Source organism: Mesoplodon densirostris, chromosome 12 (assembly GCF_025265405.1).
Source record: "Mesoplodon densirostris isolate mMesDen1 chromosome 12, mMesDen1 primary haplotype, whole genome shotgun sequence".
Classification (NCBI taxonomy): Eukaryota; Metazoa; Chordata; class Mammalia; order Artiodactyla; family Ziphiidae; genus Mesoplodon; species Mesoplodon densirostris.
In genome coordinates this window covers 8,142,475-8,167,480 of record NC_082672.1, presented here as the reverse complement: position 1 = coordinate 8,167,480, position 25,006 = coordinate 8,142,475, and the positions used below count along the sequence as shown (strand labels likewise).

The following is a 25,006-nucleotide window of genomic DNA, read 5'->3' as shown; positions in this document are numbered from 1 at the left end:
TTCAAAATAGGCTGTGAGACAGAGAAGAGATGCCAAGTAGGCAGCTGGATTATGAGGTTTGGGCTAGAGTTAAATATTTGTCACCGGCAATTGGTATTTAAAGCTATAAACCATGTCTGAGATAAGCTAGGAGAGGGCATATGGAGAGAAGATCCACATGTAGAAGTCGGTGGGCAATGGCAGTGTCAGTGGAAGGTTGAAGGTAAGTGAGAGATGAGAGAGTGGATTTTTGTGTGTGGACGACTCTTCCCCACACCACCCCCCCACCCCATATTTCCTTAAAGCATGTTAATTTCATCTTTACATGTGGGAAGAAGTTGGAGTGAATTTTTCAGTCACAATAGATTAGAATACTTTTAGCATTTATTTATTTATTTTCAGGAGTAGATAATTTTCATGTATGAGTTTAAAAATATATATATTTGTTTTGTTTCTTAAATTCCACATATGAGTGAGATCACATGGTATATGTCTTTCTCTGTCTGACTACTTTCACTTAACATAATACCCTCTACGTCCATCTATGTTGTCACAAATTTATTCTTTTCTATGGCTGAGTAATATTGCATTTTATATATATATATATATATATATATATATATATATATATATATATATATATATATACACACACACACACACATATACACACACACTAAATCTTTATTCATTCATCGATTGATGGACATTTAGGTTGCTTCCATACACTGGCTATTGTAAATAATGCTGCAATAAACATAGGGGTGCAGATATCTTTTTGAATTAGTGTTTTTATTTTCTTTGGAAAAATACCCAGATGGGGAACTGCTGGATTGTATGGTAGTTCCATTTTAAATTTTTGGAAGAAACTCCACACTGTTTTCCATAGTGGCTGCATCAATTTACATTCCCACCAACAGTGTACTAAGGTTCCCTTTTCTCCACATCCTTGTCAACACTTGTTATTTATTGTCTTTTTGATAATAGCCATTCTGACAGGTGTGAGGTGATATCTTGTAGTTTTGATTTGCATTTCCCTGATGATTAGTGATGTTGAGCATCTTTTCATGTGTTTGTTGGCCATCTGTATGTCTTCATTGGAACAATGTCTATTCAGATCCTCTGACCATTTTAAAATCTGGTTGTTTGGTTTTTTTGATATTGAGTTGTATGAGCTCTTTATATATTTTGGATATTAACCTCTTATCAGATATATTGTTTGCAAATATCTTCTTCCATTCTGTAGACAGCCTTTTCATTTTGTTGATAGTTTCTTTTGCTGTGCAAAAGCTTTTTAGTTTGATGGAGTACCATTTGTTGGTTTTTGCTTTTGTTTTCCTTGCCTGAGGAGACATATCCAAAAAATATTGCTAAGACTGATGTCAAAGAGCATACTGCCTATGTTTGCTTCCAGGAGTTTTGTAGTTTCAGGTCTTACGTTTAAGTCTTTAATTCATTTTGAGGTGTTTTTTTTGGTATATAGTGTGAGAAAGTAGTCTAGTTTGATTCTTTTACAAGTAGCTGTCCAGTTTTCTCACCATCATATATTGAGGAAGCTGTCTTTTTCTTATTGTATATTCTTGCCCCCTTTTTCATAGATTAATTGACATATAAGTGTGGGGTTACTTCTGGGCTCTCTATTCTGTTCCATTGATCTATGTGCCTGTTTTTGTGCCAGTACCATAGTGTTTTGATTACAGTGGCTTTGTAGTATATTTTGAAAACAGGGAGCCTGATACCTCCAGCTTTGTTCTTCTTTCTCAAGATTGTTTTGGCTATTTGGAGTCTTTTATGTTTCCATACAAATTTTAGAATTATTTGTTCTACTTACATGAAAAATGTCATTGATATTCTATGGTATTGTATTGTATTGAATTCAACACATTGTTTTGAATCTGTAGATTGCCTTGAATGAAGTATGGTCATTTTAACAATATTAATTCTTCCAATCCATGAGCACAGTATATCTTTCCATTTTTTTGTATTGTCTTCAATGTTTTCATCAATGTCTTATAGTTTTCTGAGTACACATCTTTTACTTCCTTGGTTAGATTTATTCCTAGGTATTTTTTTTTTTTGATGCAATTGTAGATGGGATTATTTCCTTAATTTCTCTTTCTGATAGTTTTTCAGTACTCTATAAAAATGCAACAGATTTCTGTACATTAATTTTGTAGCCTGTAACTGCTGAATTCATTGATTAGTTCTAATAGTTTTTTTGGTGGCATCTTTAGGATTTTCTACATATAGTATGTCTTCTGCAGTGACTGTTTTACTTCTTCTGTTGGATTCCTTTCTTTCTTTCTTTTCTTTTCTTTCTTTCTTTCTCTCTCTCTCTCTCTCTCTCTCTTTCTCTTTTCTTTCTTTCTTTTTTTTGTCTGATTGCTGTGGCTAGGACTTCCAATATCATGTTGAGTGAAAATGGTGAGAGTAGATATCCTTGTCTTGTTCCTGATCTTAGAGGAATTTCTTTCAGCTTTTCACCACTGAGTATGATGTTGGCTGTGTGTTTGTCATATATGGCCTTTATTATGTTGAGGTATGTTCCCTCTATGCTTACTTTCTGGAGAGTTCTCCATTATAAATAGAGGTTGAATTTTGTCCAAAGTCTTTTCTGTATCTATTGAGATTATCATATGGTTTTTATTCTTCAATTTGTTAACATGGTATATCACATTGATTGATTTGCAGATATGGAACCATCCTTGTGTCCCTGAGATAAATCCTGCTTGATCATGGTGTATGATTTTTTTAAATGTATTGTTGTATTTGGTTTACTAATGTTTTGTTGAAAACTTTTGCATCTATATTCATCAGTGATATTGGCCTGTAATTTTCTCTTTTTGTGGTGTCTTTGTCTGATTTCAGTATCAGGGTGATGCTGGCCTCTTAGAATGAGCTTGGAAGCATTCCTTCCTCTTCAATTTTCTGGAATAATTTGAACAGGGTAGGTGTTAACTCTTCTTTAAATATTTGGTAGAATTCACCAGTGAAGCTGTCTGGTCCTGGGTTTTTGTTTGTTGGGAAATTTTTTTAAAAATTACTGAGTCCATTTCATTACTGGTAATTGGTCTGTTCATATTTTCTATTTCTTCCTGATTCAGCCTTGAGAGATTGTATATTTCTAGAAGTCTATCCATTTCTCCTAGGTTTTTCATTTTATTGGTGTATAATGATTCGTAGTAATCTCTTATGATCCTTTGTATTTCTGTGGTGTCAGTTGTAACTTCTCTTTTTTCATTTCTGATTTTATTAATTTGAGCCCTCTGTCTTTTTTTCTTGATGAGTCTGGCTAAAGATTTACCAATTTTGTTTATCTTTTCAAAGAAACTGCTCTTAGTTTCATTGACTTTTTTCTATTGTTTTCTTAGTCTCTATTACACTGATATCTGCTCTGTTCTTTATAATTTCTTTCCTTCTACTAACTTTGGGTTTTATCTGTTCTTCTTTTTCTAGTTCCTTTAGGTGTAAGGTTAGGTTGTTTATTTGAGACTTTTCTTGTTTCCTGAGGTAGGCTTGTATCACTATAAACTTCCCTCTTAAAACTGTTTTTGCTGCATCCCATAGGTTTTGGATCATTGCGTAGATGACTCTTTAAAACAAGATGGCTGTGAAGGAAATGGGGAAGTGGAGAGGTGAAGGGTCCAGGAAGATGAGAACAATATCATGGAGAGAGCAAGGAACCAAAGGGGCTCAGTCAAGGGCTGGACCCAAATGCAGTGGGTGAGGCTGCCTTTGGGAGGAGACACAGGAGAAAATGGATGCTGGTACTATTATGTCTGAACATTCTTGGGTAAGAAGATGTGGGCTTCAGACAAGAAGTGTCTCTATATAGAAGTTTGAGGCAAGAATACATGGAGTAGATAAATGAAGTAGACATGCTGGAATCCAGGAAGGAGGATGACAGAGAAAGGCAGAGGGCTTGCTGGGCCTGGTGGGGAGGGATCCTGGGTGTGGGCAAGTTCAATGTAACCACATAAGAGGTTGGTCCCTTCCTTCCTTGCCTTACTGCCAGAGAATGTGGGATAAGATTTAAAAGATCGAATCAGTAAAGCACAATTATGGGATGAAATTTTAGCAAATAATTTGTCCATTTTATTCATGAAAAAAGAAGGGAAAAATGCTTTTCAATAGTTACACTATTAGGGGCTTCCCTGGTGGTGCAGTGATTAAGAATCCACTTGCCAATACAGGGGACATGGGTTTGAGCCCTGGTCTGGGAAGATCCCACATGCCGCGGAGCAACTAAGCCTGTGCACCACAACTACTGAGCCTGTGCTGTAGAGCCCGTGCTCCACAACAAGAGAAGCCACCGCGATGCGAGGCCCACACACCACAACGAAGAGTAGCCCTCACTCACAGCACATAGAGAAAGCCCACACGCAGCAACGAAGACCCAACACAGCCAAAAATAAATAAAATAAAATAAATAAATTTATTAAAAATTATTTATACTATTAGAACTGAAGGTTTTCCCAGAAAAACTTGTATGACCATCGATAAGACTATGTGGGGGGAAAAGCCTGGTTTCTGGTGCACCCTGTTAATAATAACACAGTCTGTTAAATACAAAGGTAACGAGAGGAGATGAGTCTGAGAACTAGGAGAGTCAGTGAGGGAGGCCACTCATCCTTGGCTGAGACGCCATATTGCTGAGAGCGATCAGGATTCCTCTTCAGAGTGGCTTAATTAACCTCGCAAGAGCCGCCGGTCGCTCTTCACTGAGGATGAACCGGGTCAGGCTTTGAGGAGGGGCAGTGATCAGCGGACGGCACGGTCCCTCAGAAAAACTGTCTTGTCTCCCACTAGAGACACTTGCTGTCCCATCGTCCCTGTGAATACTCAGTACTCACCTCACCTCGCTGTCTCCTTGCCTCTGAAGGTTTGGCCGTAAAGTATGCCTCTTGGCCACCACCCTCATCAGCGCCATCTTGGGCGTCCTGACGGCGGTTGCTCCAGACTACACGTCCCTGCTGCTCTTCCGCCTGGGGCAGGGGCTGGTCAGCAAGGGCAGCTGGACGGCTGGCTACACCTTGAGTAAGCATCCACTGGCCTGAGGTTTGCACACACTTTAAGGAGCCACGGAAGTCCGGTCGTGGGGTAGAATGGGATGAAGCCGAATGTGGAGCTGGGTTTTTTGGGGGAAGAGGATGTTTGCAGGGTCTAGAGAAAGTGTGGTCATTCTAGCTGGATTTGTTGTCTGCGTGACTAGGGCTGGGCATGCTCTCAGGATGGCCTTCTCTCTCTCTCTTGCTCGCGCTCTCTCTTTTTGTTTGAGAGACACTTAAATAAATCAGTGCTTCCGTATCAGCTAATCCGTTTGGGAAAAGAAGATCACATGTGATGTGGTTACGACGACGGGGGGTGTGCAGGAAGCGGAGACAGGTGGGAGAGTATCTTAACGTTTTAAATATGAAAGAACCAGCATCTTTCAAAGTAAATACAACAAACTCAACTGGTTTGAAGGACACGAAACAGTTAGGAGAGAAGACATAGAGGAAATAAAAGAAGAGATAAACATAATGATTTTAAAAAATGAAGTGTAAAGCAATGTAATTCTATATACTTTTTTTTTTTCAAATTTTCTCTGAAGGGTAAGAATAGAAAATGAAAAATACTTCCTTAGAAGAAGGTAGTATGAGAACCATCTGTGCTTCCCTCAGCTGGTTTTGGGGCACATCAGACGGCAGTGAGGATAATCCACATCTCTGCCATGTCTTGCCATCTCTGAAAACGACATCCTATGGCTTGGCATCCTGAGAAATAGTTCACTAGAGCCAAGAAAAATCATATTCCTCCCTTGAGAAACCATGCACACCCTGGTTTAGTGAGCTCAGCACATATTTAGTGACAGCCCAGCCACCTATATGCTGACCGTGCACTACTTGGCACATGGTGAAGAGGATTAATTTTGAGGTCAAATCTACACCCAACACTGACCGGCTGTGTGGTCTTACAGACACGTTCCATAACCTCTCCGTGCCTCAGGATCCTCCGCATGGGAATGACAAGGCTGTGAGGTAGATGAAGTGCCCCAGGTGTAGCCTAGAGGGATGCCCACCCCGTACTCCTCCCTGCAGCGTGCGCACCTGCTGCCATTTGGCTGGCAGGGGGCGAGATGGGGTGCCAAGAGAGATAAGGCCCCCGTCCTCTCTCAAGGAGCTCAAAGGCTAGAGAGAAAGGGAGGCCCACCGGGAACCCCCTTTACCTGTGGTGGACGGACAGCTACCCCTGGCCCCGTGCTTCCTGCGGCTGTCCCCGCTTGCTGTGGGCCACACGCTCCCTGGTCCTGCGCACGCGGCTCCTGCGCAGTCCCCTGTATTGACTCCTCCTCTGCCCCTGACCCCTCAACGTGGCAGGACCCAGGAGACTGTCCTCCCCCATCCCCAGCCCGTTCCACCTGTGCCCCCTCCCCAGCCCTGCTGTGCCCTTTACTTTCAAAATCCCTCCGGAACCCCGTTCATCTCACTCCCCTGCTGCTTCCACGGCTCCCAGACAACAGCGTCACCTCACCTCCACGGTGGTCTCCCTGGGGCACCTACAGGCAGCAGCACAGCGAGCCTTTAATAGACGTGGGATCGCGTCACCCCTGTGCCGGCGGCTCTGCGTTTCCCGCAGTGGAAGCCCATGTCCTCGGCAAGCCTATGAGACCACCCCAGGAGGGCGCATTGCCCCACTGACGGGGGTCCTCGTCCACAGGGCCACCGCGCTGCTGCTTCCTCTGCCTGGAACTCGCTTCGCCCTTCTGTGTTCGGCTAAACTCCCTCACCTCTCGCAGGTCTTGGCTCAAGTGTCATGCACGAGCTCCACCCCACCGCTCTCTGAAAATCTGCAACCCCTCCACCCTGGACTCTCCCGAATCCCCTCGGGCCATCTACCTGTTCTCTCTGCACAGCGCGCAGCGCGTTAGGACCCGGCTGTGACTTCTCACTTCTGTGTGTCGTCCACCATCTCTCACGAGAATGCGGGCTTAGGAGGGCAGGACTCTGCCGGCTGAGCTCACGATACATCCAAACACCCACAACAGGGCCAGGTCCTCAAAGACGGTCGTGAAATCAACGAGCGCTCCCGGGGGTCGTGGAAAATAGTCCAGCGCGGCCCGGAGCCCATGGGAGGAAGGAAGGCTCCGGGGAAGAGAGCCCGGCAGACTGAAAAGGAGAATTCCAGACGGCAGATGGGGGGGGCGGGGTTCAGAAAGGGGCGGCTGCAGGAGAGCCGGGACAAAAGGGCTGGGCCTCGTGCGGGGGGGAGGTGGAAGGGCGTTTGGGGAACGAGCCGCGGGGGCGCACGGAGGGGGCGGGGGCGCGCCGCCCTGGCTTCTCTCCTCGGAGGAGCCCACCAGTGACGTTTCTCCTGTTTCAGTCACAGAATTCGTGGGCTTGGGCTACAGAAGAACGGTGGCGATCCTCTACCAGGTGGCGTTCACGGTGGGGCTCGTGCTGCTCTCCGGGATGGCCTACGCTGTCCCTCACTGGCGCTGGCTCCAGCTGGCCGTCTCTCTGCCCACCTTCGTCCTCCCGCTGTGCTACTGGTACTGTGTCCTCGCGGGGACCCCGTCTTCCCGGCGGCCAGGGCGGCCCTACCCGCAGGCCTGCGGCTTACAGCCATCTGTGCCGTTTGGGGAGTTCTGTCACATTCCCCCGGGGCACTGCCCTCAAACAGAGCTTCTTTCAGCTCGCGTCCCCAAGATAGAGGCTGGGATGCTACGAGTCAGACAGAGGGCACCGAGTCCCAAAGGAGGCATCCGCTGTCTGTCGAGTGGATGAAGGGATGAAGTGATCTTTGGGGAGTGTGCACATTGAACCGTTATGAACAAAACCCGTTCAAGTGAGCTGTTAATCTTAGTAGCTGTCAGCCCTTGGCAGGGTGAAGGGAGGGGCACCTAGACAGCTGAGTTTTTATTGTGGGAGAGGGAAGCGGGGGTCGGTGGCGGGGGGAGGTGCGTAGTAGCAGAGAGGCTTGTGGAGAGAACGGTCGCGTCCATGCAGCTTTTGTCACTGTTTTGCTGAGGACAGATCTTATCCGTGGGAGGCATCGAGTCCTCCCAGTTTCTCAAGACTGCGGCTCTAAGTACACTCCCGTTCAGGAAGAGCCTGCGCCCTCCTTGTCATGTGAAACAAGGGGCTCTCCAGTGACGGGACCGCCTGGCTGAGTCCCGATGGCCGGGCTGGGTGAGACTATACCTGTGTGTTTTCAGATAACTAGAGATTCCCAATCTTTGACTTTATATCATCCTTGTCCCATTTGAAATAGACACCATGGTGTACCTGATGCTGAAGAAAAGTGACTATAGTTTATTTTGTTTTGGAAATATTTTGAGACATGTTCCACAGGCCCTGTCTTACAAGGAGGCATCTGCTGTATCGCAAGGGGTGGGGCGTGTGGAGCATCTATTATGTGTGAGAGAGTTCCTGGGGTGGGGAGAAGGGATGCTGGCTTCCAGGAGAGAATGGGACCCCCGCCCCACCGGATGAAGGCTACATAGGAAGCGATGGTTCTCTTTCGGTCCGTAAATCTTAGCAGGTGGCAGTAAGAGCACGAGTGACTCACAGAGCTCCCGTGTGGGCTCTGGGCCAGCACACAGTGGCCCCAGATCCTCGTCCACCAGACGCTTGAGGAATTACAGTCCCAGCGTGAGGAGGGCAGGCTGGTCTGAGCAGCAGTTTCGCTCTGATCGGGGCTTAACATCAGATGAGCTCTGCAGAAAATGAGACGTAGTGATGATCTGTGTCCACAGGTTTGTGCCCGAGTCTCCCCGATGGCTGTTATCTCAAAAGAGAAACGCTCAAGCAGTAAAGATAATGGACCACATAGCCCAAAAGAATGGGAAATTGCCTCCAGCTGATCTAAAGGTGACAAACTAGCAGAGGGTTTCTCCCGTCCCTGAACTTTGGGTTGCATTTATGACTTAGAGCATGCCTGTGGGGCTGCCTTGGGAGGCAAGAGGGCACTGGTGACTTCTGGGGTGAGGGGTGTGGGGGCCGGGAAAGGGGCCCTGATGGTGTTTCCTGCTCACGGCAGCTTGGATGCAGCTGATGGCCTGACTCCTTCCTAGATGCTGACTCTCAAAGAGGATGTCACTGAAAAGCTGAGCCCCTCGTTTGTAGACCTGTTCCGCACGCCACGCCTGAGGAAGCACACCTTCATCCTGATGTACCTGTGGTAAGGGGCCTTTCTGATGCCTGTCCCCAGGTGGAACTGGTGGGCTTACCTACATACCCAGGTACAAGTTAAAGACACTGGAACAACTCAGGTGGAAAAAGAGAAGCATGAAAAGGAATTTCCAGATGGTTTTCCAGTGGTCAGAGAGCCCTTAAAAAGACATCTGATTTCTCCCTTGAGGACTGCATAGTAGAGGAAGGGCCTCATTTTAGTAAGAAGAAATTCTTCCATAAGAAAGGTCAACAGTAAGCTGCACGGAGGGTTCTCAAGGTTGCCTCAAATCCCACACGTCTCGTCTCTGGGGAGTAGCCAAGTCTTGACATAGCGTCAGAAGGTGGATGAGATGTCAGTGGCTCCTGGTGTTTTCAAGGAGGAAGAGCCCTTCCTCGCATCTAAGACCTCTATAGACCCCGATGAGAGTATCAGTGCTTTTTTTCACCCCCGCATTAGGAAACTCACATCCACATCCACATTCACCCATGTACGCCCGGAACACCCCCAGGGCTGCGTCCACCTCCCAGGTAGCTACCTGGAGATGGGGCCCCCACCCTCTTTTCTCAAGGGGTGCTGGGTCAGTTCCCGACATCAGGGCTTTCTCCTCAGCACGAGGGAGGTTATTCAGTTACTCCCCGAATACCTGGGCTGAGTAGCTGGACCCTGGGCTTCCCTTCCACTGGAGTCGCTTTGCTGCCCTGCACTTGTTTGCCCTTCTGTGAAATAAGGGTTCCAACTAAGAGGGCAGCCCCTGGCACCCTCAGTAAATATTTGCTGAAGGTTGAATGAATGACCACTGTTCCACAGAATCCACCCCAAGTTCTTTAGATGCCAGGCTAACCTGACCCTGTCCTGGCAGCCCCGGTCACTGTGTCTCTGGGCAGGCCCAGGAGTCCTGTGCCCGCTACGTGATGGGCCTCTGCAAACACCCCAGGTGCCTGGTGCGTTTCTCAGGATGCTCAGTATTCGACTCAGCAATGTCTCTTCGGTGTGGAGGCCCGGGACTCTGCAGATAGGAAGGCTTACTCCCCTCCTATATGACTGCACGGCCCATTCCCACTCCTGTCAACGTGGCGGTTTTGTCCCCTCTGCTGTCTTACACCCCTCCATGCAATCCTTGGGCAGATTCTGCTCTGTCTTGAAAATATACTGAGACTCTGCCATTCCTCGTCACCTGCACTCTCGGGTCCCCGTTGGAGTGTCGGATCTCTCGTCCATGTCGTTGCAGCAGCCTCCTCACTGGTGGTCTGCCCCCACTCCTGTCCCCCCAGGAACTGCTCACAAAGCAGGCAAAGGGCACGGACCGGGTCAACCCCTCGTCCACGTCCTCACTGGCTTCCTAGTCCACCAAGAAGGAAACCAGATTCCTTCCTACAAGGCCTCACGCGCTCTGGCCCCTGGACTCCTTCTCCTGCTGTCCACCGCCCACCCCCATCCAGTCCATTCATCACAGCATCTCGGGAGGCGTGCCCATCACTTCCTGGCTGTGTGACTGTCAGGAAGCTTCGTGATCTCTGTGACTCAGTTTCCTCATCAGCCAGTGGATGTCATGATAGGACCTACTCACAGGCCTGTTGGAAGAATTAATGAGATAATATGTATAAAGGGCTTACACGTGACAACTACAAATTGCTGTTTGTGTTTTAATATGTGCATGCAATTCATGGGTCCTGCCAAAAGATGGCAGCCCTGCACATTTGTTAACTGTTGCTAGTTTTTTGTTTGTTTTTTGGGGGTCTTTTTGGACAGAAAACTCAGGGTTCTCCATTCCTTTCTCTTGGATCAGTCTCTTTATGGGTTAAAGGTGACCGTTCCCATTTAACCGGCTAAGCTAACCAGCATGGAGGACCCTACCGGGCTCACCTTAACTCACTGAGTTCCTGCCAGTGCCTTCCTTCTTGTATTTTTTTTCTAATTTACATTTTAAAAAATATTTATTTATTCGGCTGCGTCGGGTCTTAGTTGTGGCACACAGGATCTTTGTTACAGCATGCAGGATGAGTGAGCTCAGTAGCTGTGGCGCGTGGGCTTAGCTGCCCCGCAACATGTGGGATCCCAGTTCCCCGATCAGGGATCGAACCTGTGTCCTCTGCATTGGAAGCCGGATTCTTAACCACTGCACCACCAGAGAAGTCCTCTTCTTGTATTCTTGACCCTTTGGTTCAACCAGGAATAATTTAGGACTAGAAACAAAAGCATCCCATGCTACTCTGGGTGCAGCTTTATAAAACCATGGGGTATAGTAATGAGAAACATACGCTGTGATCTCAGTTTTGAAGCTGATGGGCAATTGGCATTTCTATAAGAAAATAATTTCTTATCCACCTAAATCTCTTCTCACAGTGTAAATACAGTCGGCCCTCCATATCTGCAGGTTCTGCATCTGGGGATTCAACCAAATGCAGATCAAAAATATCTGAAAAAAATTCCAGAAAGTCCCCAAAAGCCAAACTTGAATTTGCTGCATGCTAGCAACTATTTACATAGCATTTACATTATATTAGGTATAATAAATTATTTAGAGATGATTTCAAGTATATGGGAGTATGTGCATAAATTCTATGCAAATACTACGCCAATTTATACAAGGGTCTTGAGCATCCTTGGATTTTGGTATCCTGGGGGCTCCTGGAACCAATCCCCAAAGGATAGTGAGGAACAACTGTACCAATAGAATCATTCAATGTTCCAAAATTATGTAGTCTGACCAAAAGTGACACATGGGACTCTCTAAATTTTCCCCTGAGTGGGAGTGACTGTGCTGGTCCCCATCGGTCTGTGTGCCATTTTCTGTAACACTGCTATTCTTTCCTCGAATATGGATGAAGGGGTCGTGCAGCGGGATATGAGGTAAAAAGAGTAAGAGAATAATGCCTGTTAAAGATGGTGTGATGTGTGCGGGGAGGCCCACTGTGGAGGTGGAAAGACTCGGCCGGCTTCTCCACCCGGTTGTGCTCGGGATCCTTGCCCTTGGAAAGACAATGACAGCGGTAAAATCTCATCTTCACTGAGTGCCCACTCTGTGCCCGGAACTATACTGAGCACTTTTTGTCCATTACCTCAATGAATTCTCAAGACAACCCAAATTCACAGCTGAAGGAATTGAGGCACAGAGAGGTTAGTTCACTTACTTAAGACCACACAGCTCATACAACAGTCTGATTCCTGAAACGGCTCACTCACCACTGCTTCTCCTGCCCTTCCCCTTGGAGGCCATTGGAGCATCTGATGAGGTAGGGCACATGCAGTGCTCAGAGCAGGGCCAGCACCCAGGTGCGCAGTAAACAGTAGCTACCATTGTGTGCCATTTCTCGAAAACGTGAACCTATCCTGTAAGTCACACCCTCACATAAATGGTGAAAGGAGGGTCTCATCGAGGGCCCCTTTCTTGATTTTGATCCCCCTCTTCTCATATTGCTCTAGAACATTCTACACCCAGCTCGCAGTGTCCTTTATCCTCCCAGCCAGAATCCTAAATCTCCCCTCCTCTGAGGAGCTTGCCTTTGACCCGGCCTCTCCTCCCTGCTCAGGTTCACCAGCTCCGTACTCTACCAGGGCCTCATCATGCACATGGGCGTCACCGGCGGAAACCTCTATCTGGATTTCTTCTACTCGGCTCTGGTCGAATTCCCGGCAGCCTTCATCATCCTCATCACCATCGAGCGCTTCGGCCGCCTCTACCCGCTGGCTGGGTCCAATCTGGTGGTGGGGGCAGCCTGCTTCCTCATGATCTTTATCTCACACGGTGAGTGGTCCACTTTCATCATCTTCCGGGTCATTGAATTGTGGGAATAATGTGTTAATTCTTTCATAAGCCTCTGGAACAGACACAAAGACAAGGCATTACCTGAGTCTAGAATCATTTTTTAAAACATTTACATTGAGGTATAACATTCGTACAATGAGCCCATTATAAGTGTTCAAGCCAGTGAATTTTTACATGTGTGTAACCCTGGGCACCACGACCTACAAAAAGATAAAGAACATTGCCAACATCTCGGAAGGTTTCCTCACCCTCCTTGACCATCAGTATTCACCACCCCTGCATAGGTCACCACTACCCTGGTCTCTGCCACTGCAGATTAATGTTGACTGTTCATGAACTTCATACAAACGGAACCATACCACGTGTACTCTGTATGGCCTCACTTCATTTGCTCATCCTTACGTCCACAAGGTTCGTCCACGTTGTCACGAGAGTGAAGTTTGTACTTTTTCCTTATCGTGAAGCATCCCAGTGTATGAATACCCCACTATATATCCACGCCACTGTTGATTGACAGCTGTGTGGCCTCCAGTGTCTGCCTATTGGGATTAAGGCTGCAGTGAACATTCGGGCACATCTTTCCGTGGACCGTCATTTCCCTTGCTGCGAGGGGGACGTATGTTAGTTTTAGTAGATATAGCCAGACAGCTTTCCATATGGTTGGACCAATTCACACTCCCACCGCGATGCATGAGCATTCCCATGGTTGCACATCCTCACCAATGCTTGGTATTGCTAGTCTTTCTAACACCAGTCATTTTGGTACCTGTGTGCTTTACTCCATAATTCTTAGCAATCCAAGATAAGCCAAAGCAGAATCATTTGGGTGGTTTTAATTTAAGTACATAAATTGCCTTTCTCATCTATTACTTTTGGAAATGTTAAAAAAAATACGAAGGCAGATTTGCTATTCTCTCAGTTTTTATTGCTTGTGCTCTGAGCTCATTGGTTTGAGTCGTTTTGGCAGGATTTTGGATAGGATATTATGGGAAACATCCTGTAAAATCTGTATTCTCAAGAAGCAGGTTCTATAGATCAGGCTGGAAATTTAAAGAGATGGAAAAACGTAACTCAAGTTTCTTTCTCCCTCCTTTGGTGAAGAGAGAACGAAGAAGACACGAAAAGAGGTAGAGTGCATCTGAAATCGATTTTACCCATTTTCTCTCCATCTCCCTTTTTCTGGGATCCTGGTAAAATGGCATGAATGGGAAGATTTTTATTTGTATTTTTATTTTTTAGTAACAGCATGGAGTGCTGAGAGGGAGCCTGAGGTCTGAGACTGTTTACCACCTCAGGGATAAACCTTAGGTGATGCCTAAGCGGAGAGGGAGCTCAGGCATCACCCGCTCTGTCCTGCACCCCCAGGACCCTCCTCCCGGTGCCCACCCTCTCCACTTGCCCCCATTTAGTCCCCATCACATTAGATGATAAGCCTTCACCGCCGCCACCACCTCCCAACAAGGAAATACTTCAGTTACCTTCTATGCACTTGATGTAGCAGGCGTCTCGGACCTAGTATCTCAGATGTGAGCAAAGCAGAGAAAGTTTCTGTTTTGTGGAGCTTATGTTCTAGATGAAAAAGAGAAGGAGGAAGAGGGACGGGGTGATAATTCTTTATCTGGTGGTCACAGGTGGCCTTAGGAAACCTGAATGAAGTGGGGACGAGCCATGTAAACATCCTCGGAAGGAGCTTTCCAGTCAGGGGAACAGCAAGAGCGAGGACCCCATGGATGGGGAGAGCTGGGCATTGGAGGAGGAACAGCTGGACCCTTGTGACTAGGGCTGGGCAGGCAGGGGCGAGGACAGCCAGAGTGAGGTCAGGGGTTAGCAGGAGATGCCAGCGTGGATCTTATCCCGATCATGGAAGGAAACCACCTGGCTCTGCATAGGGCAGCCACGTGGCAGGACTGTGGTTCTAACTGGGCCCTCTGGCTGCTGAGGAGAGTGGCCCGGGCCCTGGCAAAGGCAGGGCAGTTCTCTGAGGGCAGGGATGCTGTGCATGTCCAGTAGAGCATCTTGCCAAATCGATCGAAGGCCACAGAATTTGTGACAAGGGCCCCCATCTAGATATCTGAGTGAATTCCTTTATCTTCTCTCTTTTGGGAGCTGGGAGGTGTGGTCCCTAACTAAAGGCTTGGCTTGGGTTCTCCACCAGGTGGAGGGCAGCCAAAACCTGGAGAGACTATGCTGGCCCTGGGCCATCTCGGTCCTAGGGCCACCGGGTCCGCTGTCCTGGGAGCCTCATGCTGGCGGAGTGAAGGAAGCATGCCTTCCATGAGTAGCCGGCTCATGGGGACAAGGGTCAAGATGACACGCTGTCTGTGACCCCAGAGGTTTTGTTGGTGAACTGGCCTGTCTCAGGAGTCACTGGTGGTTTAGGGTTCGGGTAAACACCTACCAACCAGGTGAAGTGGATGATGGTGCCAAATGCTCTGATGGCTCCCCAGGAAGGAGAGGGCTTCCTGTACCTTCAGCTAATCAAGAACCGAGAGCAGTCTGCTGGGAGGAGACGAGGGTTCACTTTCCTCATATTCTCAGACTGTTCTGAAAGGTGTTTGGGTTAAAAAATGTGTTGGGAAATGAGCGCTAGACTGAGGATGAGAAATCTGCTCTACCAGCTCCAGGACTTCTGCCCGAGAGAACCATGCTGTTGAGGATCTATTACGTCTCAGGCACCGTGCCAGCAACCACACTATCCACGGTAATTAAAAAGCCAACACTTATGGAGTGGGCACGGTGCACATCTGACACGCATTATCTCTAAATCTCACAACAACCTATAAGCTGGGTAAAATTATTCCCATTTTACAACTGAGGAGACTGAAGCATGAAGAAGTAAATCGTGAACTTCCCTGGTGGTGCAGGGTGGCACAGTGGTTAAGAATCCGCCTGCCAGTGCAGGGGACATGGGTTCAAGCCCTGGTCCAGGAAGATCCCACATGCCGCGGAGCAACTAAGCCCGTGCGCCACAACTGCTGAACCTGTGCTCTAGAGCCCGCGAGCCACAACTACTGAGCCCATGCGCCACAACTACCCAACACAGCCAAAATATAAATAAATTAATTAATTTTTTAAAAAAAGAAGAAGAAGTAAAGCGTTTGCCAGGTCCCACCGCTGACGGGAGGCCGAGCTGAGATTCGAAAAGCACATTCGTCCCTCTGCCCCGCGGGGCCTCCCCTCATGCGTCATCATCAAGTCCCGAAACCTTTCAGGACTCAGTTTACGTATCCACAATGGAGGGGTCAGATAAGACAATCTTTCCGGCCCTTCCAGCTCTGAAGTCCAAGGTTCCAATCATGGCTTCTCCCAACAACTCCATGGTCACAGTCCTCACTTGCTCTCCACGCCCTCTGTGTGTCTCTTCTCCAGATCTGCACTGGTTGAATATCGTGGTAGCTTGTGTTGGCCGAATGGGAATCACCCTCGCGTTCCAGATGGTGTGCCTGGTGAATGCTGAGTTGTACCCTACATTCCTCAGGTGAGTGCACGGTGGTGTGGGCTCGGTGGCCGCTGGCACAGCTGTGGGCCAGCCAGGCTCGGTGAGGACCATCCGCCAAGATGCCCCAAGGGTGGATTGTTTGACATTGAGATGGGGGCTGGGCATCAAAGACAGGGACCTTGCCTAATCTGGTAGAGAAGGTGAAATGCACAGGTTCAGTGGACTAAGGGTCGCATCGTGCCCTGTACGGAGGGCAAGCGCAAGAGGAAAGGTGTCTGGCACAGGGGAGAGAGCCCTGGGCGGCGTGTGGGAGGCTGAGGTGCAGCCCTGTCCTTAGCGCCGACCAGCTGTCTAAACTTCTGCAGCTCCACTGACACCTCTGGACATAACTTGCTTAAGAGCAGTTCATATTTGTGCAGTGACATACAGAGCATTGCCAGACATGGGCTGCAGGTCATCCTATAATATCACTGTGATCCCCATTTTACATGTGAGAAAGCTGAGGTTTACAAAGAGAAAGAGACCTTCCAAGAGTCACACAGCTAGAAAGTGGCAGGGCCCAGACAAGAACCCACTTCCTTTCTTTCTCTCCCTCTCCCTCCCTTCCTTCCTTCCCCCCTTTCTTCCCTCCTTTCTCTCTCTCTCTTTCTTTCATTGAAGGATAGTTGATTTACAACGTTGTGTTAATTTCTGCTGTACAACAAAGTGATTCAGTTATGCATAATATATATATATATTCTTTTTCATATTCTTTTCCATTATAGTTTATCCCAGGATATTGAATAGAGTTCCCTGTGCTCTACAGTAGGACCTTGTTGTTTATCCATTCTATGTATAATAGTTTACATCTGCTAATCCCAAACTCCCAGTCTATCCTTCCCCCACCCCCTCACCCTCTTGGCAACCAAGAACCGGCTTCTTTCTGACCTTGAAGCTGATGCTTTTCCCATGATGACTCTGTAAACATAGCAACAGGCCTAGATGACTCATTGTTTAAGGTCAGGTTTGTTGAGGTAGAATTTTCTTAGAGCAAAATTCCCCCTAAAAGGTACAGTTTGATTAGTGTTGATTATATTCGTTTCATCACCATCACAGTCAATGTAATATAGAGACATTTCCATCACCTCCAAATGCTTCCTCATATCCCTTTGTGGTCCATCTTCTCCCCTCCCACCTCCAGTACCTGGCAACCACTGGTCTGGTTTCTCTCCCTGTGGTTTTGCCTCTTCCGGAATGTTACGTAAATGAAATAACATAGCGTGTAGCCTATTGTGTTTGGCTTCTTTCACTTGGCATCACGGGACCCATCCATGCTGTGACGTGTATCGGTGCTTCATTCCTTCTTATTGCTGAGCAGTGTCCCGTGTGTGGAAAACGTGCCACAATGTGTTTGTCCATTTCCCAGCTCATGGAGCTTTGGGCTCTTTCCAGATTGGGGTAATTACGATACAGCTGCCAATAAGAATTCACATACAGGTCTTTGAGTGGACATATGTCTTCATTTCTCTTAGGTAAAAACTTAGGAGTGATTAATTACATGGGACTGAGTGAACGGATGAGGATGATTATAATTTTTGTGACTTTCTGTTTGAATAAAAAAAAATCCCACAAGGACTCAGAGGCAAAAAATAAACCAATCAATTTTCACTGCAAAGTAAAGGAGCGGTTACAGTGGAGGATTCCTGGACTGAACGTCAATATTATGACATAGTGTGAGTGTGTTTCGTGTTTGGTAATTGCAATCATTGCTGCTTTGGTTGTGGTCATCCATTTACAATACTTGGTGTCAGTCTATTTATCTCTTGTAAAAATAAAATACAGTGTGTGTGTGTGAAAAACAAATAAGTAGAATAGCAAAAAAAAACTTAGGAGTGGGTCACGTGGTGGATGTGAGTTTAAATTCATGAGAAACTGTCCGAATGTTTTTCAAGGTGGCCGCAGCATTTTCTGTTCCACCAGCTGCGCGTGAGAGAGCGGGTCGTTCTGCATCCCCATCAGTCCTGGGTATCGCCAGCTTTTAAAAAAAATAAGTAATTCTTGGAAATGGTGGTATTATTGTGACTTTTTTTTTCCCCAAGGAGAATTTTATGGATGACACTCGTTTATTTCCCTTCCAAAATAAATAAACAATTGAAACTAAATGAAGTAAACAATCTCAAATTTTTATTGTCTTCATAACAAAACAGAATATGAAGCTCAGAACTGGATCACTTGGCCCTTTCTCTTCTTATCGCCTCCCAGCTCAGAATGCTTGCGTCTCTTAATAGCCAGCATTCTCTTAGATCTGCAGTTCAGCTCAACACATTCAAGCCTCAGCACAATCTTCTTTGTAGTTTTAGCCTTTTTCTGGAAAATCGGCTTAGTCTGCCCACCATAGCCACTCTGCTTCCTGTCATACCGCCGCTTTCCCTGGGCATACGGAGAATCCTTGCCCTTCTTGTACTGTGTCACGTTGTGGGGTTGGTGCTTGCCACACTTCTTACAGAAAGTCTGGCGCGTTTTAGGAACATTCATCATGTTTGCGAGAGCGCTATCGGCATGGAAACAGCTATTATTGTGACTTTGAATTACATTGTCCTAATTACTAATAATGTTGAGCGTCTTTGCATGGACTTGTTGTCATCTGTATCTTAGAAGACTTGGTTTAAATGAAGAGCATTTTTTTTTTTTTTTTTTTTTTTGCGGTACGCGGGCCTCTCACTGTTGTGGTCTCTCCCGTTGGGGAGCACAGGCTCCGGACGTGCGGGCTCAGCGGCCATGGCCACGGGCCCAGCCGCTCCGCGGCATGTGGGATCTTCCCGGACCCGGGCACGAACCCGTGTCCCCTGCATCGGCAGGCGGACTCTCAACCACTGCGCCACCAGGGAATCCCCAAATGAAGAGCATTTTTATTGTAAAAGTAATTAACCACTTTATCTAAAGCTTTAATTCTGATCTTTGTTAGCATTTGGCAGATTTCCTTAAACTCGTTTTTCCTCCGTATAAATTGTTTCTTCTCCCCATGTCATCAGACCAGTGAAGTCTAAGAAATATTCCAGCTGCTCCTCCCCCTCTTACAGTGGGACAGCTCTCAGAACCCCTCCCTAAGCCAGAAGACACAAGCGTGACGCTGATTCACTTTTTCCTCTCTCCTGCCCGTCCCTTCGTGAAAAGGCCCTCTCTCATGTTCTCATCTGGAAAAGGTTGCTTGGAATGAGTACAAAGAGACGAAGACAAATGAAAGAGAAAAACCTACATCTGGCAGTTCTGAGCCGAGTCTAAAATAGCCGGGCCAAAGAATTCCATTGTCATGGCCACCGGACCCAGGGGACTGACTCAGAATGTAAACTGCCAAGGGTACTGAATGCCTGGCCCTGGGTGGAGGAAGGCCAAGTGACGTGTCCTCAAGGAGCCCTTGACTGTTTGTGCAGAGAGTCAGTTTGATGAGGATTCTCAGTAATTAGGAAGGGAGGCCAGATGTTCAGAAAAAACTTACACTTGATCCACACACACCACACACAAAAGTAAGACAGTCATGAAAGTTTCGATATTTTCAATCAATTGAATCAAATTGAAATTGGAAAAAAGGGATTATTACTTTACAGACACTTCAAGTGCAAACAGGTTCTAGTTAAACCATTTTGACCCTGCTTCTTATTCACAGGCAGCTTTAGAGTTGAACAGCATCCTCCTTCTGACTGTCTGCAACATATATTGTCAAGAACATTCTTTTGGCATCAATATGCTCTGCCTTGTATTGAAAATCATCCTCCTATTTTTACCTCATCACTATATTATGAGGTCCTTGAAAGCAGGAACTACATATCATACCTCTCTGTACCTCCTGAAACTGTTCTATAGCTGTACTAACCAGTCACCTGGTGCTTGTAGAATGAACGAATGAAGTATCACAGATATATGAATTTTATTTTTTATTTATTTATTTTTGCGGTACGCAGGCCTTTCACTGTTGTGGCCTCTCCTGTTGCGGAGCACAGGCTCCGGACATGCAGGCTCAGCGGCCATGGCTCACAGGCCCAGCCACTCCGCGGCATGTGGGATCTTCCCAGACCGGGGCACGAACCTGTGTCCTCTGCATTGGCAGGCAGACTCTCAACCACTGCGTCACCAGGGAAGCCCACAGATATATGAATTTTAAAGAAGGGGATAGTTCTTCACTTCCTCTAGCTTCTGTGTGCTTATCAATTTTTTTCTCTCTTTTTAAGACTTATTTTCTTAAAATTGTCAAAAAGTAATGGTGTCTTTTTTCCCTCCTCTTGGAAATCACACTAACGCTATTAGAAGAATGAGAAACAGAAGAAAAAAAAATGCAAGTGTCATTTTTGAAACTAGGATGACCCTGAAAGACAATAGTGAAGATGAAGGGCTGCCTAATGCAGTGCGTCTAAGAGGGTCTGGAAGACTCCAGGGAAGCTCACTGTGACAACAAACTTGAGACAAGGCCAGTGGTTTTCCAAAGTAGGAAGTGTACATTGAAGGGTCTAACCCACAAGCCCTTGTTGCAATAAGAGGGAGGATGCAGGGCTGGGGGCATGTGCTTCCTCCCCCGGATGTTGTGTGGCTGGAGATGAGGCAGGGAGGGCAAGGCTGTGGGATAACATTCAGGAAACTTTGAGGGAGCAGTGTGCTGTGAGGTGGGGTGGAAGAGAAGACCCTGCAGGGTGAGAAGTCCTGTACTGTCAGCCCCTGTAGACTAGGGATAAGAGAGGCCAAACCATCTCATCACAGACCACCCTGGTCAGAAAGAAAATTTCTAGTAGCCTAGAACATGCCCCTCCCCGCAAATCCTTCTAAAATAGCTGATACAGAAAGAAATCATAGTACTGAAAGAAGAAGAATAAATTAAAAAGTAACTTGCCCAGGAGCTATACAAATACATCATGAGATGAAAGGGGGAAAGGAAGAGGAAAAGCAAATGGCAAATGAAGAAAATGCACAGGGAAAAATATTGTCAGAAAGTAAATGAAAAGTGTGGCCAAATATACTACAACTAAATGCAAAATATTAATGAATCAATCATCTCTATAAAATAAGAGTGTAAGGCTTCCCTGGTGGCACAGTGGTTGAGAGTCTGCCTGCCGATGCAGGGGACCTGGGTTCGCGCCCCGGTCTGGGAAGATCCCACATGCCGCAGAGCGGCTGGGCCCGTGAGCCATGGCCGCTGAGCCTGCGCGTCCAGAACCTGTGCTCTGCAACGGGAGAGGCCACAACAGTGAGAGGCCCGCGTACCGCAAAAAAAATAGAAAAAAAAAAGAGTGTAAAGCAGAGATGCAAGTTCTTGGGAGACTATGTGATAAGATAATAGATGAAGTCAGCTCAGGCTAAAAAAAAACAAAAAGAAAAATTACAATATTTGACAAATGAAAACTACTTTGAAAGCAGTACAAAGGAGAACTGATATAGTAAAGGAAAGGCAAGACAGGCCTAAGAATTGCAAAATAAGATTGAAATAAGCAGAGTTTAAAAGGCTTAGAGATCATGTTTAAACATATGTTCCCAAGAAGATAATTGAAATAATGAAACAAAAGAACTTCAAGAAAAAAATAAAACTTGAAGAAAATGTCTGAAAATAAAAGAATGCTTGGATTTATAATTTGAAGTGGCATGCCGTGTAACAGAACAAACTGACCCAGAACACACACACACAACATCAAGAAAGGCACATCACAAAAATCTTAAAAAGCAGTCAGAGAAAAAAGACTTCAGAAAAAGGAACAAAGATAATAAGGACAGTAGGTTTCTCATTGGAAACAACGCAAACCAGAAGATGGTAGAATGACATCTGTGATGCACTGAAAGAAAAACTGTCAACCTAGAGTTCTTGGCTCATCCAAAAATAAACTTTCAAAAAATGGATGGAAAATAAAACCTTTTTCAGATATATAAAAGCTGAACAAATTCATCACAAGCAGACCTGTACTACAAGAAATGTAGAAGTCTTTCAGAGATAAGGAAAATGATATCAGACTGGCAAAAAAAAAAGACCCAACTGTATGCCGGCTACAAGAAACTAACTTTAAATTTAAGGGCAGAGATAGTTTAAAAGTAGAAGTACGGGGCTTCCCTGGTGGCGCAGTGGTTGAGAGTCCGCCTGCCGATGCAGGGGACACGGGTTCGTGCCCCGGTCCGGGAAGATCCCACATACCGCGGAGCAGCTGGGCCCGTGAGCCACGGCCGCTGAGCCTGCGCATCTGGAGCCTGTGCTCCGCAACGGGAGAGGCCACAACAATGAGAGGCCCGTGTAACACACACACACACACACAAAAAGTAGAAGTATGGAAAAAGATATTCCATGTGAACACTAATAAAAAAAAAAGCCAGAGTGGTGGCTATATTCATAAAAGACAGAGTAGATTTCAGAGCAAAGACTATTGTCAGGGATGAAGAGGGAGGTCATTTCAAGTAGACAGTTTCCTTACATTTCCCCTCTGGCTTTCTTTGTCCATTTCTTAATATCCTCTCTTTATCTTTCCCTGTCCCTCTATGTGAAAGGAAGAACTCTAATGACACCAACCAATTCTCCAATCTCTAAACAATTCTTACAATCCAACTCTGACATTAACTACCTGGAATTAGTGCAGACTTCACAGGTTAAGGCTTAGTCCCACATGACTGCCCTTACTTTAGATGCTAGTTGCAAGCCCTGTATTGTCCACCTACACTTCTGACCACTGGCTATAAATCAGATTCCCATGACTCCCTCCTTGAGTTCAGTAATTTACTGTAATGGCTCACAGAACTCAGGGAAGCACTTACGTTTACTGGTTTATTATAAAGGATATAAACAGCCAGATGAAGCGGTACACAGGGCAAGGTCTGGAAGGGTCCTGAACACAGGTGCTTCTATCCCTGTGGAGTTGGGGTGTGCCACCCTCTCGGCACATTATGTAGGTGTGATTGCTTAAATCATCAGTGATTAACTCCATCACCAGCCCCTCTTCCCTCCCTGGAGGTTCGGGAATGGTGTGTTTGCTTTAAAACAAGTTTACCGTTTGGAAAATTGATGCACAGAGATGTCATCTTTTTTGTTCTCTGTATTTTATCAGGAACCTTGGAGTGATGGTGTGTTCCTCCCTGTGTGACTTGGGTGGGGTCATCACCCCCTTCCTGGTCTTCAGGCTGATGGAGATTTGGCACGGCTTACCACTCATTTTGTTTGGTAAGACTTCATGAAACACTTGTCATTCCTTCTTTCCAGCTCAGTGTGAATACTCGGGAACTATTTGATGAGCAAATGGTATCCCCCAGCGAGCGTACAGAAGGGAAGGATGGTGCCTGCTCTTTCATTGGCTCCTGGTTCACTCTGTCTTGCTTCACGGGGAAGATAAGATGCTGTTCCTAGAAGGTGGGCCAGAGGTTTATGTCCGATGGCTGAGGTCCAATAATTCATTCTATGGAATAGAATCGGAGAGAACGTTTGACATAGCCTCCTGGTTTCTTACGAATTTGACTCCCAATTTTTGTGCATTTAACATGTAATTGCTAGAGGTTTGAAGATGCTAGATTATCATCCCTGTTCTGCTTCCAGATCTTAACAATTGACAGCAGACACAAGGGGACAAATGGGAATCAAAGTTTAGTATCAGCTTTGTTACTGATTATATTGGGTTAGAGAAGGAGGAGGGGACTCTCCCACCTCTTCCCAAACCTACCACTGGGTGGAGGGCAAAACGGCTGCCCATGTAGAGAGTTGCCATGCCTGGGCCCAGGCAAACCCACGAGGGGTGATGGGGAGTGATGAGTAACAAGAGAGGCCCACACTGCCCACACACATATCACCTAGGCTCCATATCAAATGTATATATGGTAACATAATATTTATATATAGTAACTGTAATATAATGTTATAGTTTATATATAATGTATGTTATAAAGTATTATATAATTATATATTATTATATATTACAACACATTATTGTATATAATATATATTATAGTTACTGAATATAAATGATAATATATAAATTATGGTTAGTATATACAAATACTATATTATATTATGTTAAATTAATATAGTATTTTGTATATATAGTAACTAGTCAAAATTGAGTCCCATATTGTTGTTGAAGTACCTGAATCAATAAATCCCCCTAATACTTAAACATCAGTTACTGTAGAACTATATACTTATGTGGAAGTAAAACAAAGACAATATTCCCTTTTCTTACTCTGCTATTTCCCCAGTTATCCTATTGCTTTAATTTTCTAGATGTTCCCAACTTTTTAAAAGTGACCCTCACACGCGTGTTACCTAGGCATCTCCTTAGTTAGCTGTCATCATATGTAAATGGTATTGACCATGCTCTAATGGCTCCATGTGAAATCTGTCTCATCTGAAGCGGCTTTGGGGCTACTTGCCGGGGGAGTGACGCTGCTTCTTCCAGAGACCAAGGGGGTTGCTTTGCCAGAGACCATCAAGGACGCGGAGAACCTGCGGAGGTGAGCCCTGGGCGCTGGGGCAGACAGTCATCTGGTCTAAACTGTGAGATAGAATGATTTGTCTGTGATGCTGGCCACGTGGAGCACCAAGGTCCCCAGGTCACCCCCCGAGTTAACAGCTCACAGTTGGAGGCTATTTTTAAATCAATCTTCTGTCTTTTTAGCGACTGTTGGTTCAGATTCCTTAGTGACTTTCTTCACAAAGAAGAATGACTTAAAATTTTCAT

At 46.0% G+C, this 25,006-nt stretch overlaps 2 protein-coding genes across 2 annotated transcripts in view; one reads left to right on the top strand and one right to left on the bottom strand.

Annotated features, from left to right (window-relative positions):
• LOC132500207 (solute carrier family 22 member 1) overlaps nucleotides 1–24,783 on the top strand; it is a 31,028-nt gene extending 6,245 nt beyond the window's left edge. The window contains exons 3-10 of the mRNA XM_060115148.1: nucleotides 4,862–5,016; nucleotides 7,342–7,510; nucleotides 8,717–8,831; nucleotides 9,035–9,141; nucleotides 12,666–12,880; nucleotides 16,271–16,379; nucleotides 23,387–23,499; nucleotides 24,680–24,783. Coding sequence (XP_059971131.1) covers nucleotides 4,862–5,016; nucleotides 7,342–7,510; nucleotides 8,717–8,831; nucleotides 9,035–9,141; nucleotides 12,666–12,880; nucleotides 16,271–16,379; nucleotides 23,387–23,499; nucleotides 24,680–24,783 — 1,087 coding nt within the window. The remainder of the gene's footprint in view (nucleotides 1–4,861; nucleotides 5,017–7,341; nucleotides 7,511–8,716; nucleotides 8,832–9,034; nucleotides 9,142–12,665; nucleotides 12,881–16,270; nucleotides 16,380–23,386; nucleotides 23,500–24,679) is intronic.
• Nucleotides 18,489–18,871, bottom strand: LOC132500197 (large ribosomal subunit protein eL42-like). The gene has a single exon (XM_060115131.1). It carries the CDS (start codon nucleotides 18,855–18,857, stop codon nucleotides 18,537–18,539), a length of 321 nt encoding a protein of 106 aa, XP_059971114.1. The 5' UTR covers nucleotides 18,858–18,871; the 3' UTR covers nucleotides 18,489–18,536.
• Nucleotides 24,784–25,006: the final 223 nt, after the last annotated feature.

What these genes read in the sequence shown, in the direction of transcription:
- LOC132500197 (XM_060115131.1), bottom strand. Translation starts at nt 18,857, where the DNA reads ATGATGAATGTTCCTAAAACGCGCCAGACTTTCTGTAAGAAGTGTGGC.